Here is a 16,582-nt window from a genome sequence, read left to right on the forward strand (position 1 = left end):
CGACATAAGCAAGTTTTTCCAGCTCAGTTCTGCAGTCAACAAGGCGTGTGACAGTCTCAAGATCAACACCGAGTATTGTGTTTCAGGCTGTTAGTCGACTCGTAGTTTCGAGAGCCCATGCTAAGTATCAGTAGACATCCAGGAAGTCATTTCGACGAACGGTCTTTGTGGACTTTCCAAACAAGAACACTACCTGCATTGACACCGACAAACAATGCTGTAATTCAGAGACCTGGAAATGTGGCGACACAGAGTACCCGAACCCCAATGCTCTTCGGTTGATACAAAGCCTGACCTCATGCGCAGATACGACTGCATGGCTGGAACTTGCTTCTCCGGGGCGTGTACCGGATTTCCTGATAAGTACAGTCTCGATGGAAAATGCGGATATCAAAACAACAACAAGCTCTGCACCGGAAAATGGGGAAGCTGCTGCAATCTTCAAGGTCAATGCGGCAACGGAACCAGCTTCTGCGCCGCAGACAAGTGCCAATCGGGAAACTGCGACATAAACTACGTGTTACCCTGGCCCTCTGCTGGAGGAAGTCCGGTCACCAATTCCCCCACGTCCACGCCCACGCCAACGCCCGGCACAGGCATCATTAGTCCGGACGGATCGTGCGGCGGAACAAATAAGTATGTTTGCAAGGGTTCGCCGTTCGGAGACTGCTGTAGCTCTTCTGGCTTTTGTGGCACGTCCAAGGCACACTGTACGTACACTTTGACAACCACAACGCTGGGTTATGCTGACATCTGCCCGGAAAGGCACCGCAGGATGTCAAAAGGACTTTGGAACTTGCACCATAACTGATCTTTCACCGGACGGGACTTGTAGGTGGACTCTCGGCTTTATCAGGCACGCGGCTGACTTTATCAGGTGGCGGTGCAAATAAGTTCAAATGCAAGGGCTCCGGGTTCGGCGACTGCTGCAGCTCGTCTGGCTTTTGTGGTTCCACAGCCGGACACTGTAAGACTTCCCGAAGCATTAAGCAACTGACTGCAACTAATACCTTGTTTCAGGCACAGCGGGATGCCAGCCGACGTTTGGGACCTGCTCTGACACGTCTATCTCGCCCGACGGTACGTAGAAGCCATGACGTGGCGAAACGGAGCATTGAACTGACGTGTGAATAAGGTAGCTGTGGTGGGCTCCAAGGCTTCAATTGCAAGCTATCTGGATTTGGAAATTGTTGTAGCAGCTCGGGATGGTGTGGTGTAACAGCCGTACATTGCGGCACAGCATGCCAGGCCGGCTTTGGTGATTGCTTCATCCCAGTTGGACAACCCACAACACCTACCACGGATAATGTCTCAAAGGATGGCAGCTGTGGAAGTAGCGCTGGCTTGACGTGTGGAGGTAGCGGGTTTGGAAATTGCTGCAGTAACGGAGGCTATTGCGGTGATACCGTGAATCATTGCGCTCAAGGCTGGTTCGTACTTACATGCGTTTCGTGGCTGTCTAATTCCATACTGACTGTATTACAGTCAAAAGTCGTTTTCAAGCGCATGTTTGACATCTAACGTACCGACGCTCGATGGTAGTTGCGGTGCTAACAATGGCAAATATACATGTGCAAATGGCCCGTTCAACGGTCAATGCTGCTCGCCAGGTGGTTTCTGTGGTACGACCGATTCTCATTGCAAGACTGGGTGGTAAGTATCTCCCCAATAATCATTCTCTCGATGATACTGATGCTTTTACAGCCAGAGAGATTATGGGACGTGTAAATAAGCGAATGGATTGCTCTGATGCTTACTTCTATGTTGCGCCGTCACCCATCTGTAGGTCCTAGCAGTCGACGCCAAAACCATCACTCTTGCGTTTGTGTGTGAGTCGCGATGACGGTGCCATGTTGCCGGAGGAGCTTCATTATTCTGTGTCACTTTCGGGTGAATGGTCAAGCGGGAATCGCAGTAGATTGAGAGTTGGTGTGCTGAAAGGTAGCAATCACGTCATGCTCACGTAAACACGCGATAGCATTGTCCAATCCCAACACTGGGCAACCGAGAATGGCTGAAGGCTTAGTTGTCGTCACACAAGAAGAGTTTTCCAGGACTGTCGCGTGACGGTTCTACAATAGACGACCTCGTACCGATGCTGATTTGCGTCGATTCAGCCGTGGTCTTACAATGAAGTTCGGATAGGCTGGTGTCAATGGTCAAACACTTACAGTGGTGAGCCGCAGGAGAACGATCCCTGCCTTTGGTTCAGGCAAAGGCGCGACAGCCAAGTATCTACATGATATTAGGGTCGATTCCACGTCGTTATGCTGACACCAGGAGCTACGCCCGTCGAGCTCATTGTATGAACGTAAGAGCGCGAAGTAGTGTCAGTGATGTGTACGCGTGTCGTATTTTGAGCACACATAGCGTCTTCAAATCTTCCAAAAAGAACATGTCAGCAAGCGCATAGACACAAGAGTCGATAAGTAGCGCATCGTTGTCTAGTGTTTAAGTTAATTAGCAAGTGTAAAGATGCTAGTAGCCGACTTGCCTTCGAATTTATCTGTCGACAACTTTTCTGAATAGTCGCCACAAGTTGGACATGTTGTGGAAGTTTCCATCATGATTCATTACCCGCTCCTCTCCTCTCGAAGCCCTGCTCTAACCAGCAAAATCCATTGTCAGTCAAAGCCCAAACATCGACCCTTTCAGTCCCGCTCCTTCTCTCAAACCCCAAACCTCACCTCCCCAACATCCATCTCCCACCCCCTCTTCCACCCCTCCGTCCCGTTCGTAAACGGCCCCAAACTCGGCGGCCCATCCTCCGCCCTCGTGCCCCACTCACTTTCTTTATCTCCCAGGGTCAGTTCCAATACGCCGCCCTCGAGGAAGAACTTATGCTGTATCCAATTCCTTGTATACGGCACGCCATCCAGCGTCGCGCTCTGGATGAAATAGTTCTTCTGATCGGGGGTAAAGTTGATGTTTTTGATAGTGGCTGTCTTCCCTGTCTGGCCGTTCGTAATGCTTATAGATTCGAAGAATGGCGGAATTATAAAGTACACGTCTTGGCCTGCGTTGGGGAAGATACCCATCATGACAAGCGCAACGAACGAGCCCATGGCGCCGCTATCGTCATTGCCAGGTATACCCGCGACTGTATTGTTGAAAAGGCTCGGTATGTACTGGTGCGCGCGCTGAGCGCTCAGCGCGGGGCGCCCGGCGTAGTGGTAAAGGAAGAGGGTTAGGAAGGCTTGTTCGTCACCGACGTATAAGATACCCGATTCGTGCAGCCAGTTGAGGCGCGCGATGAAGGTATCGCGGCCGCCGAGGGTAGTAATTAAGCTGGCCATATCGCCGGGCGCGAAGAAGGAGTACAGCCACACGGGGCCTTCGTAGGTTTCGCCGCCGGCGGGGTTGAGGTAGCAGCCTGTGAAGTCTAGGAGTGGGGAGCAGTAGATGGGGTCTTGGTAGCCAAAGGTTCCGTTCATGAAGCGGGGTTGCGGGAAGCCGACGAAGCCTGTGTCGGTGCCGTTGATGATGTTGGTTTGGGCGGGGTTGAACATGTTCTTCCAGTTGCCGGAGCGTTGCAGGTATTTGATGTAGTCGTCTTTGTGGCCGAGAGCGCGGGCGAGGAGGGCAATGGTGAAGTCGTTGTAGGCGTATTCGACTGTTCGGGAGATGCTACGAGTTTCTGTACCAACGCCATCGGTGTCGAGGTTCTCCGTGGGAATGTAGCCTAGAGATTTCCATGAAGCGAGTCCACCGCGCCCTGGGACGGTTAGTAGAGCAATCAGGTAAGTGGTAACATGACTTACCTTCGATATCCCAGTTAGGAGGTTCAACCTCAGCATCCTTGACGAGAGCCTCATACGCAAGATTCCAATCGATCCCCGCAGAAATGTTCTTGAGATACGCATCCACAATCACGATATCAGCATTTGAGCCACCTTGCGTATTGCCCTTGCAATGGCTCATACGACAATCCGGCAACCAGCCCTCATGCACATAGATATCCAGCAAACTCCTCACCATCAGCGTCTGACTATGCGGATCCAGCAGCGTTAACAAAGGATGAATACTTCTGAAGCTGTCCCAAATACAGTAAAACGAGTCGTAGTATGGTTCACTGGAGTTCCAATTCGGATTCTCGTTGGTGTAATCTTGCGGACTAATCATGCTGCGGTACACGCCGCTCCAGAAAGTAGTCTGGAGATTATCGTCGACACCGCCGGCCTCGATAGTGATGACATCGAACTTGGCGCGCCATGCCTCTTCCGCCGCTTTGGCGACAGAGTCGAAGTTGGTGCGCGGGATCTCTTTTTCGGCATTGGAGCACGCCTGTGCTTCGCTAATGAAGCTCATTCCAACACGAGCAAGGATCTGGTTGTTTTTCTTCGGCTTCTCGAATTGGACCCATCCACCTGCAGGGCGTAGACTCGGAGCCTGTCTTACATCGCCGGATCGAATTTTCAGACTTGTTGTGCGTGCTGCGCGAGAGTTTGTCCAGATACCTGCGTCCTTGACGGCGGCGCCGTCGAAATCCAGACAGAAGTACGACACGTAGGCGCCCTGGCCGAAGGATGGCGTAAAGCGACCGCTGCCTGATATGCGCCCATTGTTTGGATGAATGGTGATGTTCGCATCGGCACGGGACTTTGGCAAATCCATCAAATCGACAAGGATATGGGGATTTGAAGTCGTGTTCGCCGTCACAGGAGTCTCAGGAAACGTGAAGCGATACAGCGCAGTGTGATTCGTGACAGTCATTTCCGTGCGAATGTTGTTGGCTAAGGTAATGTCAAAGTATCCTGGGCGCGCATGGATAGTACCATTAATTCGATCAGTGCTTCGGTCCCAGAACGTGTAGTTGCATGCGTTGATATCGTCGTTCGGACATCCTGCTTGCGCGAAGATAGGGAAGTTGCCCAGCGAAGGCGATCCTCCGGTTCCACTGTCGTGCATATGTGAGAATCCGTATATTGGGGCACCATCGGATGAGAATCCGCCTTGATTCTCGCCGCCGTTGACATCGGGGCCTGCTTTCGCCATGCCTGCATATCGTTAGTCGCAACTTGAACTTGTGGAGTTGAGATTGAGCTACCAAAAGGCAGTGTTGCGCCTGGGAAAACATGGCCTGGATGCGGTCAGTTCACCTGTAGTTGCGCCTCGTCCAAAAATACAACAAACCTCCGTTCGTCGTGCCAATCAGCGGATTAACCCAGTCGTAAGGCGACTTGCTAGTACTATTCTGCGCAGTTGCAACGCCCAGCAGTAACGCTGCAAAAGCGCTCTGTTTTAAGAATACACCCATCCCGCGATGATACAAGAGAACTTGAACTTCAATTGAAAAATTGACAGCTATGTCATTGCGCCTAGTCTATTTAACCTTTCATTCCAGCGTGTCTTGGCAGTGACACGCGATGTCACGCTCCTTCCTCCGCAATACCTCCGCCGTGCCGTTTGCTTAGTCTACAGGTGAGGGTGGGGAAAGCAAGCAAAATTGTTCAAGTGATGTAACGGTGCAGCAATACGGGTGGCTGCGGGGTACCTTGTTTAGCGGCAGATCCCAATCGTGGAGACTTGGAGTTGTGGAGTACGAAGTACCTAGGTAGTCCGGATAATAGTGCACGACAAGCGGATTGCCAGATTAAGCTTTCCTCCTGTCGGCTCGGCACATTGTTCTCACGAAGGCGGAAAGAGCGAATCCTTGCTTCAAAATATGATTACATTATGCACCGGTCTATCTATACACGCTTGCGCTCAGAAAATAGCAATATGCCCATGGAAAACGCCGCTCTAATGCAACGCCAGCTCGCAAAGTAAAACTCATCGTACATCCAAGTAAGAAGAGCCATAATCGTGACTTCATGCTCGTTACTGCAAGCAGACCTCGGGAAAAAAATGTGCAAAGAATGCAATACGCACGGTATGCAAGAATCAGCAACCTCATATCTGGCCAAAAGCTATGTCGCTGGCCAGCGCGTCTTCAGACCTGCCATCCACTGTGAATAGAGTATGTCGGCGAGTAGACCTTGCTGCTCCATACCCTTCTCCACGTAGCCAGGGAGTTTCTTTTCATCCAGCGCGAACGAAGCGTTCTGGCCAGGGGTCTTCTCTCCAACTACAATTGCGCTCTGACGGCGACGGTGTGATTTGAGATGTGGATTGTTTTGCGCAAGCAAGAGCTTGGTTGCCTTGAGCGGAGACGCTGATGGAACCTCTGATGGTGTGCTGTCGACAGGCGGGCCGGGCGTTGGTGTTGAAGAGCGGCTTGTGGTTCGCGTTGTAGTCATTGTTCTTGTAGCTGCGCTGGATCGAATGCGAGTGGTGCTGGTTCCATGCACGGTTGTGCCACTGAGGCTTGTATCGCTCGTGTTAGTATTGTGCTTGCGTGGTGTTTGCACTGACGGGACTTCAATGCCTAGAGCAGCAGCAAGCTTTGCATCGCCCTTCAGGCGGTCAACCATGGCTTTCAAGAGCATGAATTCGCCCTGTGGGTCGATTTCATCGAGCTGTTGCCAAGCCTGAGCGACACGTCCGATAGCCTCACGCTGATGGGGAGACGCTGTGTCTGCATGTGCTTCCTGGAAGACAGAATCCAGAACCTTGCTATATGCTCGGCGACCATACAGAGCATCTTTGGTAACAGCCATAGGTGGGTAATCAGGTGTGGGAGGCGCGTTCTCGTTGTTTATGTCCAAAGGATGGTTTGAGTTGGGCGGGGATGGACGGAATGTGCGAGCTTCGGGGTTTGGTTGGAATCCTGGGGCGCTTTCGTTGCTTGAGACGGTCGGAGGAGGGTTTGATCCGAGGGCTGCACGGCGCTCTCCACTAGGAACACGCTTGAAGTGTCGCACTGTTGATGGAGAGTTGCCGAAAGAAAGGTCAACCCCTAGAGGCTGCTTGGGCATGTTGCTAACACGACGAGCCGTGGGTGTGTTTCCGGATGGTATGCGGAACGCTGTGCCGTGCGAGGTCTGACGAGACGAGGCTGGACGGCGCTCACGCATCGGTGAGTCTGTAACGTCTCCCAAGGGGGCGTCGTCGAGCTCCATGTGCTGCATCTTCTTCGCTACCGCGACAACATCGGTAGAGGGTATGCGTGCAGTCTTGCGTCGTCGAGCTGTCTGGTGAACTGTCGTTGCGGTGCGAGGCCTGACTGTGTCGAACGTCCAGTCGTCGTCTTCTCCCTTTGGAGAGAGATCGCGCCTGACATGAGTTAGCAAAGTTGTGACTAGGATACAGAGTACCAAGTACTTACATGGTCTCCTCGTAGTACTTGGGGTGCGATACCGCCTGTTGCTCTCGCTGTGCCTCCCACATTTGCTTGCGTTCCACCAACTCTCGCAATGCCTCGACCTTGCCTGCGCGCATAATGAAGCGGTGCTTCAAAAGCTCCTTAGCTGTGGCCCTTCGGTCGGGATCTTTGATGAGACACTGTGCGATGAAGTCCTTGAAGTCTTTGCTCCACTGGTCGCCGGTAAGACGAGGAGCAGGGTTCTTGGGGATTGTGAAGAGGACCTTCATTGGGTGAGATCCAGCATACGGAGGTGCTCCTTCTGCCAGCTCCATGGCTGTGATACCCAGTGACCAAATGTCTGCCCTGAAGTCATAGCCAGCTTCTTGAATAACTTCAGGTGCCATCCAGAAAGGGGTTCCGACGAACGTCATGCGTTGCGATTTGATGTTGGTGAGTTGTGCCGCGACACCAAAGTCGGCGAGCTTGACCCGGCCCTGATCGGTGAGAAGGACGTTCGCAGCCTTGATGTCTCGGTGGATCTTGCCGGTCGAATGGAGGTAGTCGAGTCCTAGCAAAAGTTCGCGGCACATGATGGCGATGTGTGCTTCAGCTATCGGACCGGGTGCAAGCTAAAGTTGTCAGCTCTGTAGTGCTTGATTCCATGACCTGATACCACATACCATATCTGCTGCAGACCCTCCACCTAGGAATTCCATGACAATCCATAACTTGACTCCTTTGACAAAACTCGTCTTGTATTCGGTGATATAAGGGCTGTGGCATGTACTGAGCAGCGAAATCTCGGCTTGGATGTCGGCGAGCTCTTCGCTGCTGTCCTCGAGGTCGATCTACGTTCTATTAATATCGCCGTCTGATGTCGGATGGGATGCGCGCACGTGTTTGATGGCGACAATCTCGCCCGTCCGTCGGTCGACAGCCTTGTACACCTTTCCGAAGCTCCCGCCTGTTATATTGTAAGCCGTTGCTACAGTTGAGCCATAGTCGCAACGTACTGCCCAGCTCCTCCATCACCTGATAGTTCTCGGCCATTGCGTCGACGAGGATACTGAGTTGATGATTGTGGGAAACTCAGTTCGGGCGAGGCGGTTCCAGGGCAGAATAGGACGGCTAGCGCCTCGGGATAGTACTATTGGATAGAAATAGGTTGGTGAGGCTATGCAGTGCGGTCGTGACGGTGCATATCAAAGTTGAGGAACACCGTGCAGGGGTTGCTATCACCATGGCAACGTCATTAGCGACAACAAAGCGCACACCCCACCGCACCGACGCGACTTGGGAGGCCCACGATCGAGCAGTCATCTTAACACGGGGAAGGACGCGTCGTTTGAAACCATGTTCTCGACAAGAAGAACGAAATTCGCAAATGTGTCGACGTCCACAGTTCCACGGGTGAGGCCGTTTCGGAGACCAATTGTACCTGCAGCGGCCCCAACATTTCGAGAGCCGCCCTGCATGAGCTGCGGGTCAGATCTCTAGCAGCAGCGGCTATCGGAAAGTCCTTCACGTCACACTCTCGATTGGCGTACCGTTAGACTTCACGTTCTTGTGTGGCCGAAGTCCCACAAACTGTCACTTGACAGGGATGCTTCACGCTAAGACCACATTATTCAACCGTCTCCATAACGATGAGTGCTTCCAGAAGCGTGTTGCTCCAGATTGCGATATGACGCCGCAGGGCTGCCGATGCCAATTTGGCGATTCATGCCGATCATCAAGTCGGCAGCGCGCCGCTGCGCGTGATCGATGGCATTCTTGGTGAAGTCCGAGGGCCTGGGATCAGGGACAGGAATGAGGTTTGGGAGCGTATGTGTCCTGGCCTTATAGAACCATAATTGCGATGGGGTAGAATCGCAATACACTCCATACGATCAACTGCGGCGGGAAGCGAACAGTGCGACAACAAACGCTGCTCATCTACGAGGTTGAAGTTTTACGCATGTCCTTGCCGCCATATTCGAGGCCTATCACCACTACGTACAGCATCACATTTTCGGTTCGACTACAGGTTTCTGTTTAGTATTCCTTGTAGCTAATAACCTGCAGTACCATTCACTGTCTTTCTTCGGCCCCTGGAGATAGCTCGGCCGAATCTTGTGCCCATGTGGGAGCTGTTGGAGGGTGCTCTGCCGCGAGCGTTGATCACTGTCAATTTCTTCAGAGCCACGACCGTCCTAAGACTCTAGGTCATCAGGACCACCCATAAAGGCTGCTTCGATCACCGTCCAAATCTTAGCGGAGCCTTGACAGTCCAACGTCGCAACGCCGAGGCCCGCTCACGATGCACATGCAACTTATAGTTTCAAACTTTCCAAAGCACAACGCCGTACCCTCGGAGACCAGATGAGAGAGAACAGTCGCGACATGGTACCGGTATGCATTGACGAGGCAGTAACATGTCCAGTCCATCACGCAGCGCTGTCAACCGGACTAGCTCCGCAGGCCGACCCTGTGTTATTTTGGGAGCGTGCACCGAGATTGGATTGTTGACGGCTCGAGCACTACCGCCGCGTGGACGAGGGCAGATACAAAGACTAGAGAAGCGGCTGTGTGACCGTCTGAACTGGCTCTACACACTCCTTTACTTCGCAAGTAATGCAGCCTGCCCGCACGCTGGCATGGGAAACGGCATCGCGCTGAGGTGTTACTTGTGGTGGGTACGTCGGTCACTTGTTCTACGCATTCTAGGCCTTCCGGCGGGGCTGTTGACCTACCTGGAACTCTTTGGTTTACCGCCCTTCACCGTTTTGCTCCTGGTCCTTCACCGCCTCGCTCAACGAATCCGGCGCTCGACTTTTGCCTCGATTGCAGCGCGTTTCATCAGATCTGGTTCCTCGTGCGCCGGCGGTGTTGCTGATAACGTGGACCGTGCCCATCTGCAGACCCTGGACGCGAGCTGCATAGGAGAAATCCACGAACCCGCCTCCTCCACCGCCTCTTCTACCTCGACCTCCGCCTCCCGCACCACCACCCTCCCTCCTCCTATCATCATCGTATCAATGCCGCACTCTCGCTCAAAAACATCTTCCCAAGCCGACGTTGTCGGCCAAGGGAAGCGCCTGTCGCTACAGTTCCCCATCCAGCCATCAAATGGCACCAGCTCGCCTGGCACGTACTCGCCGCGGTCGCGCCCGTCTTCATGGGTAGCGCCTTCCAAAGTGCTCTCGCCAGAGAGCGAGACGGCCCCGACTGAGATGAGCATTCTGGCCGTGCTCGCTGCACAGGAACGCCATGTGCTCGAGCTCAAGGAAGAGCTTACCAAAGCGGAGGCAGACCTCCAGACGCTCAAGGGACTCTACGCCCGGCAAGAGGCCACCAAATTCCGCTCAAAAGAGCGCAAGGCCGCCCCCTTGCAGCCGGTCAATACCCTCATTGACATTACCGACGATCCCGAGAAAGAGGACGAAGCCGGCTCAACCATATCCCTGGAGAAAGAGACGATGGAGCGCCGCAAAGCTGCTCTCCTAGCCAACCCCAAGAGCAGCCCACAGAGCAACTCACAAAGAAAGGTCTTCAGTGGGTCGCGCCATCTCCGCACCCTGTCCCTGCTCTCCCCTGATAAGCAATACGCACCACCCTTCCCCCAGCCCCTCAACCTCCATGAGGATGCATCCACCCCGAGGCAACTTGAGGCAGCTCCCAGATCATCCACCTCGTCCGACCACTCGAAGCAACTCATCGACCTTAGCAGCAATGAACGCTACGACTCAGCCGGCCTTCCCACCATACAGCGTGAGCAGCTCATCCGAGCCGGTACGCAAATGGCGAACGACCTCAAGAAGGGCCTGTTCAACTTCATCGATGATATCCGACAAGCCACGGTGGGTGACGAAGCTGTCAACGGTGACGAGGAGGCTGGCTTCACCACGCGGGATCCCTTGATCAAGGGCAACAAGAAGTTCGCCAATGGCCGCCCAGCTCTGAACCGCTCAGCGAGCTCCAAGAAGTCTGTGTCAAAATCTGGATCAACTGGTGACGATTTCTGGAAGGAGATGGGTCTGAGTGAGCCTAAGACCTCCGCTGTGCACAACAAGAAGACTCACACGAACAAGCCCGCTCAGACTCCGCAAAAGCAGACACAATCGGTCGTGGACGAGGAAGAAGAATGGGATAACTGGGAGACGCCCAACGACGCCTACGCTTCAAAGACTGGCGACGCCCAGGACAGCTCGGATGAGTCGGATGCGGCGTCTTCGCACGGCCCGGGCAGCTCCAGGACAAGCACGAGGTACCACTCCAAACGCCATGATAGCAAGGCATCGTCGCTCACAACCGTCAGCTCGACCGATGATGCTGGACGCGACTCCAAGCGTAACTCGATACCGTGGCCCGACATGGCAAAGATGTCGCCAAGTAACCTGAAGCGCACTGCATCTCACCTGATGAAGGAATGGGAGAAGCAGCTTACGCCTCCTCCCGAGTCGCGGAACTCCAACCATTCCCACGGAGACTACATCGGCCGATCCGACTCTCCTTCTTTGATCTAATGACCCAGACTTTATCAACGATTCAATGATATCACGCCACTAGACGGCAGTTACGGCAGCAATGTCTAATTCTATACATGGAGAGTATTTTGTTCAGCTTGGTGTGGTAAGGCGGTTCTGAGAAGCATGGCACGGCAATGGGCGTTAATTGTATATACACTGAGTCAATTGACCCGTGTGGGACGGTATATAGCTACTTCGATTCGAATAGTGTAATGAATGCATCGTATATTTCATTTTTAGCCATGATTATTTTCAAACAAGTGCACGTCGAACATGAAATTATAGGAACGGAAACGGCTTCAGGTGTGCGTCCGTTGTGGGCACAGTGCAGTCAGCTCATTCTCAACGTGCGGCAGCTCCCGGTGCCAAGCCTCATCACGTCGGCTGGCCGGCATTTCCCGTCCTCCGCGTCAACTCCGCAAAAGTTACAGTATCGCCATCGCGGCGCAAAACCACCCCTCATCGTTCACAACCACATCCTCACGTAATCATGGCGTTCCCAGGAGGGCCAGGCATGATGCCTGCATCAATGAATCCAAACGCCGGAATGTCTGAGCAGGAACAGCAAATGGTGAAAGCGGTATGCAATTCACTGAAAAGTCCCACCATGTTCCAGATGAACAACTGGGCGCTCATCAAGCCTCAAGCTGACAACACATATAGATGCAAATGGGCATGGAATCATGTCTCGGCAAGACCGTCATGGCAGGCGTAATGGGCGGCGGCCTAGGCGCCATGTTCGGCCTCTTCATGTCCTCTGTACGTCCCTACCTCCCCTCTCCAATCCTACCACCCTACTGATAACCCATAGATGCGCTACGACACACCAATGTCCCAGCCCCTCCCCGTAAACACTCCCACGCCAACACCAGCACCCAAAGGCCCCGCAACATCCGCCGTCGCTTCCGCAGCCGCAAATGCCAAACCCACCCTCAACGCAGCCGCAGCAGCACCCTCCCCCAGCGTCGTTTTAAATCCAACCGGTGGCGGCGCAACAATCCCCATCACCGACCTTCCCATGCGCCAACAACTCCGCGCCGGCCTGCGCGACATGTACCAATCCTCCAAGTCTTCGGGCAAAAACTTCGCCAAAGTAGGCGCAATCTTCTCCGGCACCGAGTGTGCTATCGAGGGTCTGCGGGCCAAGAACGACCTATACAATGGTGTGGCGGGCGGATGCCTTACTGGCGGCATTTTGGCAAGGAATGCTGGACCGCAGGCGGTGGCGGTGGGGTGCGCGGGATTCGCAGTGTTCAGTGCGGCGATTGATGCGTATATGCGGATGCCGGAGGATGAGCGGAGTAGACCTATCGCGTAGGTGAGGGGGTGGGTGCGTGTGGTTTGGAGAAGGATGGGAGGGGAGTGCATTGGGTGGCGTTTAGGGAAAACTCGACTTGCTGGGGATACCATTGGGGTTTTTTTGGAAAGTGTAAATTTTATGTACATGTATCAAATTCTCACTCATGAGTATCACAAGCGGCCAGTGTCATACGTTGTGAAGCAGATTCCGAATTAGTAGGGAGACTTCATCTCACGCAAAGCATTTCCTGGCAAAAGCAGTAGATTGGTGGGAACTAGCGATACACAGCGCAAATACTACGTGGTACCCAACACCCTTCGCAGAATCCCCAGAACCTTATGTCGAGCTTTCTCAAATAGTCGGGATCCGCGTGACCCTGTTTGTCTCTGGTCAAAGAAAGACGAGTAACAGGGCGACTCTGAGTTTGAGAGTGCCCTTGTCATGCCATCCAGCCAACTTGACACACTATATTTAGGACTGTATTTGATGGTGGTATTTGCGCAAGTCCGACGTTTATTAGAATGCGGTGTGAAATCAGAACTCGAACTCACGAATCAGAAATCAGAAACCGGAATTTAAAAATACGAAAAAAGATTGGAAATTGGAACCAGAAACCAGAAATCAGCAATTGGACATCGAAACTGGACATCGGCAAACAGCACTCCGAAATTAGAAACTGGAATTCGGAAAACAGCAAACGACATATACGCGACAATCATATGCGTCTCCTCCACCAGGTCGTCAGGGAATATGGGGCTAGGAGAGAATTAGTTCATGTCCTGTTGAGCGAATCGCTGCCACTGACCTTGGGCTTCCTTTCATACGCTTGAGGAAGGTCACATGATGGAACATGCACACTTTGCGACCCAGCTCAACAAGGCGAAGATGATCAACAAGGTTGTCGGTCCATTCGACACCGATGGTCGCTACATGATCGAGGATCGTATCGTCCATCATCTCATATACGAACTGGCGGCATACAGCCTCGACACGTTTCTCACGATGCAGCCAAGTCAACTGGCTCTTAGAAGCAATCAAACCTCTTCTTCGGTGAAGGCATGCTCAAAGAACATGTGGCCTGGTGATCTGATCGCCGAAAGCATGAATCTTGCGGACGCTCTGGATTTCCTCCACAATGGCATTTTCACCGAAACGAGCCTATCCCTTGTGCACAACAACCTTACGCCACACAACATACTTGAGGTCTACCCAGACAATCAAGATGCTCGCAATCGTTATCCCGTCGGTCAATGGAAGATAGCTAATTTCGGCCTTTCATTTATCAAGCCTAGAAGGAGGACACACGATACACTATCTAGCTTTGACAAAAGTCCTATCTCAGATGACTACAGAGGAGAGCTTGTGACAGATGCTGTAGGGATAGTCAATACAGTCGTAAGCGTGCGCATGCGTCAGCCCGGAAGATACAAGCCTCCCGAGTGGGACCAAGTCGGACCGCAGAAGATAGATGGAATAAGCGCGGATATATGGTCGCTTGTCTGTATCCTTGCCGAAATATTCACTTATGCTGTCGAAATAGATCCAAAACAGGTGAAATACCTTCGCGAAGCATTGCTAGGACCTCATCCGCGATTCTACAATACAACTTCGTGTGGAATCAGATCCGAACTCCTATCCCTCTTGGAAAGTCTTCCTACGGTTCGGTGCAGCTTCAAAGGTACCAATATGGGTGCATCGTGGGTGCACTCGTGCGTGAAATTGATCAAAGCGATTGTTGTTGCCGACCCTACAAAGAGGCTTGCGGCAAAGTTTATTCGCAACAGTCTACAAGAGATTCATGAATCAATGGCTCGTTCCCAGAAAGATTTTACGGTCAAGACTAAACACGTAACAAAGAAGAGTGTGAAGACTATCGCAAAAGAGGAACCCGCATATGCCCTAGATGAAGCAAAGTGCGCATCTACTACAGAGAGCCTAACAGCAAGACTACCACGCAGTAATGTTTATTCTGATCCTCTCGACTACTTAGCTCCATGGGCCATACCTGGGTCATCAGTTGCTGTTGTGGAAGAGAGAATTCGAGAAGAGTCCGACAGCAAAGGGAAGGATGTAATATCACCACCAACGTCAAACTTCGCACAATTACAAGGCCATGGACACTCGTGGAGATGAGGTAGAGGCAACTTTTGCGGTATTTCACTACAAAATATCTCAATATTTGAACGCCACGACTCGACTGCCCAAGAATCTAGTCACTCTCATCAGGGTCGTGAAATATCACATTGTGCGTCTTCACGGTGTCAAATGGTGTTGAGGAACACAATACTCGACACGACCCACTGTGACCAAGTGATGCCAGCCCATGAGATTCATTCACAAGCGCAGAAGCGCAGAAGACATGGTCGCCTGCCATGTCAGAAGTCTTCATCATACGCCAATAAAATTCCCTCCATCCATTCAATATCTACGAACTTCCCACCTCTTTCTCCACAGACCTACAACCATACCCCAAAATATCCACCACTCCAAAAGTCATGTCTATCCGAGGTAAATACGAGCCCATCACCACCGCAGCCCAAGGCACAGGTGGCAATAACAACCGCGGCGTAATCGTCGTCCGACACAAGAAGTATAAAACTGTATGGATCGAGAAGCGCGTGCGCCCCGGAGCCATCATCTACGGCAGCGCACAGCGCGAAATCCGCATGATGCAACAAGCCGGGAACCACCCGAACATAGTCTCCCTGTATGACTGGACACTCGAGCACGAGCGTGTAGGCTATGGCTCACTATACCTGCAGCGCGGCGAACTAGGCCCGCTCGACGCCCTGATCATCCGCTACCGCAACAAGGGTAAGAAGCTGGAGGATGAGGGCTTCGCGTGGAAAGTCCTGTGGGATTTGACTGCCGCGGTGGTATGGCTTAATACAGGCTGTGATGTGGCGACTATGCAGCGGTACGCAGCAGCGGGTCGCGTTATTCACAAGGCGCCCGGCTGGAAACCGATTTACCACCGTGATATCAAGCCGAGCAATATGTTCATGACGTGGGAGGGACAGGGTGATGTTCGGTGGCCGAACATGTTGCTTGGAGATTTTGGATGTGCGCTTACGGACGACGATAGACCGGAAGCAAATGCGATGCCGCTGGGTGACAAGGACTTCGCTGCGCCAGAGGAGCCGGCGTATTCTCAGTACACGGATGTGTATAGTTCGGCGCTGGTCATTGCGTGTTTGGGCTGGATGGTGCATGCGCCGCCGAAGGGCATACATGCGTTGTCGAATAACTGGGCGAGCGCGGCTATGCATGGCATTTTGGATCGTATGTTGAATCATTATATGCGGGATCGACCGACGCCGGGTGAGTTGCCCAAGTATGTATATCGTGCGCATCAAGAGTGGTTGGCAACGCAGCGCGATTATCCTGGGGCTAGACTGCGCGACTTGGGGACTTTTTAGTCAGTGAGAAGGCTGGACTATTCGAGGGAAATCAGGACGATGACTTCGGCTCGGGCGGGATACGGTTCAGTGAGTCCAACTGTATGTTTCACTGAAGGCGCAGGAAGCGATAGTATGATACTCGAGCCTGTACAGTGGTGTATATCCACCAATAGACTCGATTAAAAAC

General features: G+C 52.7%; 7 protein-coding genes across 7 annotated transcripts; 5 read left to right on the forward strand and 2 right to left on the reverse strand.

Moving 5' to 3' along the window:
* Positions 1-1,556: 1,556 nt before the first annotated feature.
* On the forward strand, positions 1,557-1,793 carry SNOG_10929 (hypothetical protein; the record flags this gene model as incomplete). The annotated part of the gene is made up of 2 exons (XM_001801135.1): positions 1,557-1,653; positions 1,705-1,793. 2 exons carry the CDS (start codon positions 1,557-1,559, stop codon positions 1,791-1,793), a joined length of 186 nt encoding a protein of 61 aa, XP_001801187.1.
* An 876-nt stretch (positions 1,794-2,669) lies between these two features.
* SNOG_10930 (hypothetical protein) lies at positions 2,670-4,995 on the reverse strand (the record flags this gene model as incomplete). Its single annotated transcript, XM_001801136.1, has 2 exons — positions 2,670-3,715; positions 3,762-4,995. 2 exons carry the CDS (start codon positions 4,993-4,995, stop codon positions 2,670-2,672), a joined length of 2,280 nt encoding a protein of 759 aa, XP_001801188.1.
* Positions 4,996-5,909: 914 nt separating this feature from the next.
* On the reverse strand, positions 5,910-8,236 carry SNOG_10931 (hypothetical protein; the record flags this gene model as incomplete). Its single annotated transcript, XM_001801137.1, has 5 exons — positions 5,910-7,155; positions 7,208-7,796; positions 7,860-8,034; positions 8,083-8,150; positions 8,200-8,236. 5 exons carry the CDS (start codon positions 8,234-8,236, stop codon positions 5,910-5,912), a joined length of 2,115 nt encoding a protein of 704 aa, XP_001801189.1.
* A 1,967-nt stretch (positions 8,237-10,203) lies between these two features.
* Positions 10,204-11,691, forward strand: SNOG_10932 (hypothetical protein; the record flags this gene model as incomplete). The annotated part of the gene is made up of 2 exons (XM_001801138.1): positions 10,204-11,432; positions 11,484-11,691. The coding sequence occupies 2 exons, from the start codon at positions 10,204-10,206 to the stop codon at positions 11,689-11,691; spliced, it is 1,437 nt and encodes a 478-aa protein (XP_001801190.1).
* Positions 11,692-12,184: 493 nt separating this feature from the next.
* Positions 12,185-13,012, forward strand: SNOG_10933 (hypothetical protein; the record flags this gene model as incomplete). Its single annotated transcript, XM_001801139.1, has 3 exons — positions 12,185-12,274; positions 12,358-12,453; positions 12,506-13,012. 3 exons carry the CDS (start codon positions 12,185-12,187, stop codon positions 13,010-13,012), a joined length of 693 nt encoding a protein of 230 aa, XP_001801191.1.
* Positions 13,013-13,837: 825 nt separating this feature from the next.
* Positions 13,838-15,127, forward strand: SNOG_10934 (hypothetical protein; the record flags this gene model as incomplete). Its single annotated transcript, XM_001801140.1, has 1 exon — positions 13,838-15,127. The coding sequence occupies one exon, from the start codon at positions 13,838-13,840 to the stop codon at positions 15,125-15,127; it is 1,290 nt and encodes a 429-aa protein (XP_001801192.1).
* Positions 15,128-15,489: 362 nt separating this feature from the next.
* SNOG_10935 (hypothetical protein) lies at positions 15,490-16,413 on the forward strand (the record flags this gene model as incomplete). Its single annotated transcript, XM_001801141.1, has 2 exons — positions 15,490-15,870; positions 15,910-16,413. The coding sequence occupies 2 exons, from the start codon at positions 15,490-15,492 to the stop codon at positions 16,411-16,413; spliced, it is 885 nt and encodes a 294-aa protein (XP_001801193.1).
* Positions 16,414-16,582: the final 169 nt, after the last annotated feature.

The sequence above is a fragment of the Parastagonospora nodorum genome, assembly GCF_000146915.1.
Source record: "Parastagonospora nodorum SN15 chromosome Unknown scaffold_18, whole genome shotgun sequence".
In the NCBI taxonomy this organism is placed as follows: domain Eukaryota; kingdom Fungi; phylum Ascomycota; class Dothideomycetes; order Pleosporales; family Phaeosphaeriaceae; genus Parastagonospora; species Parastagonospora nodorum.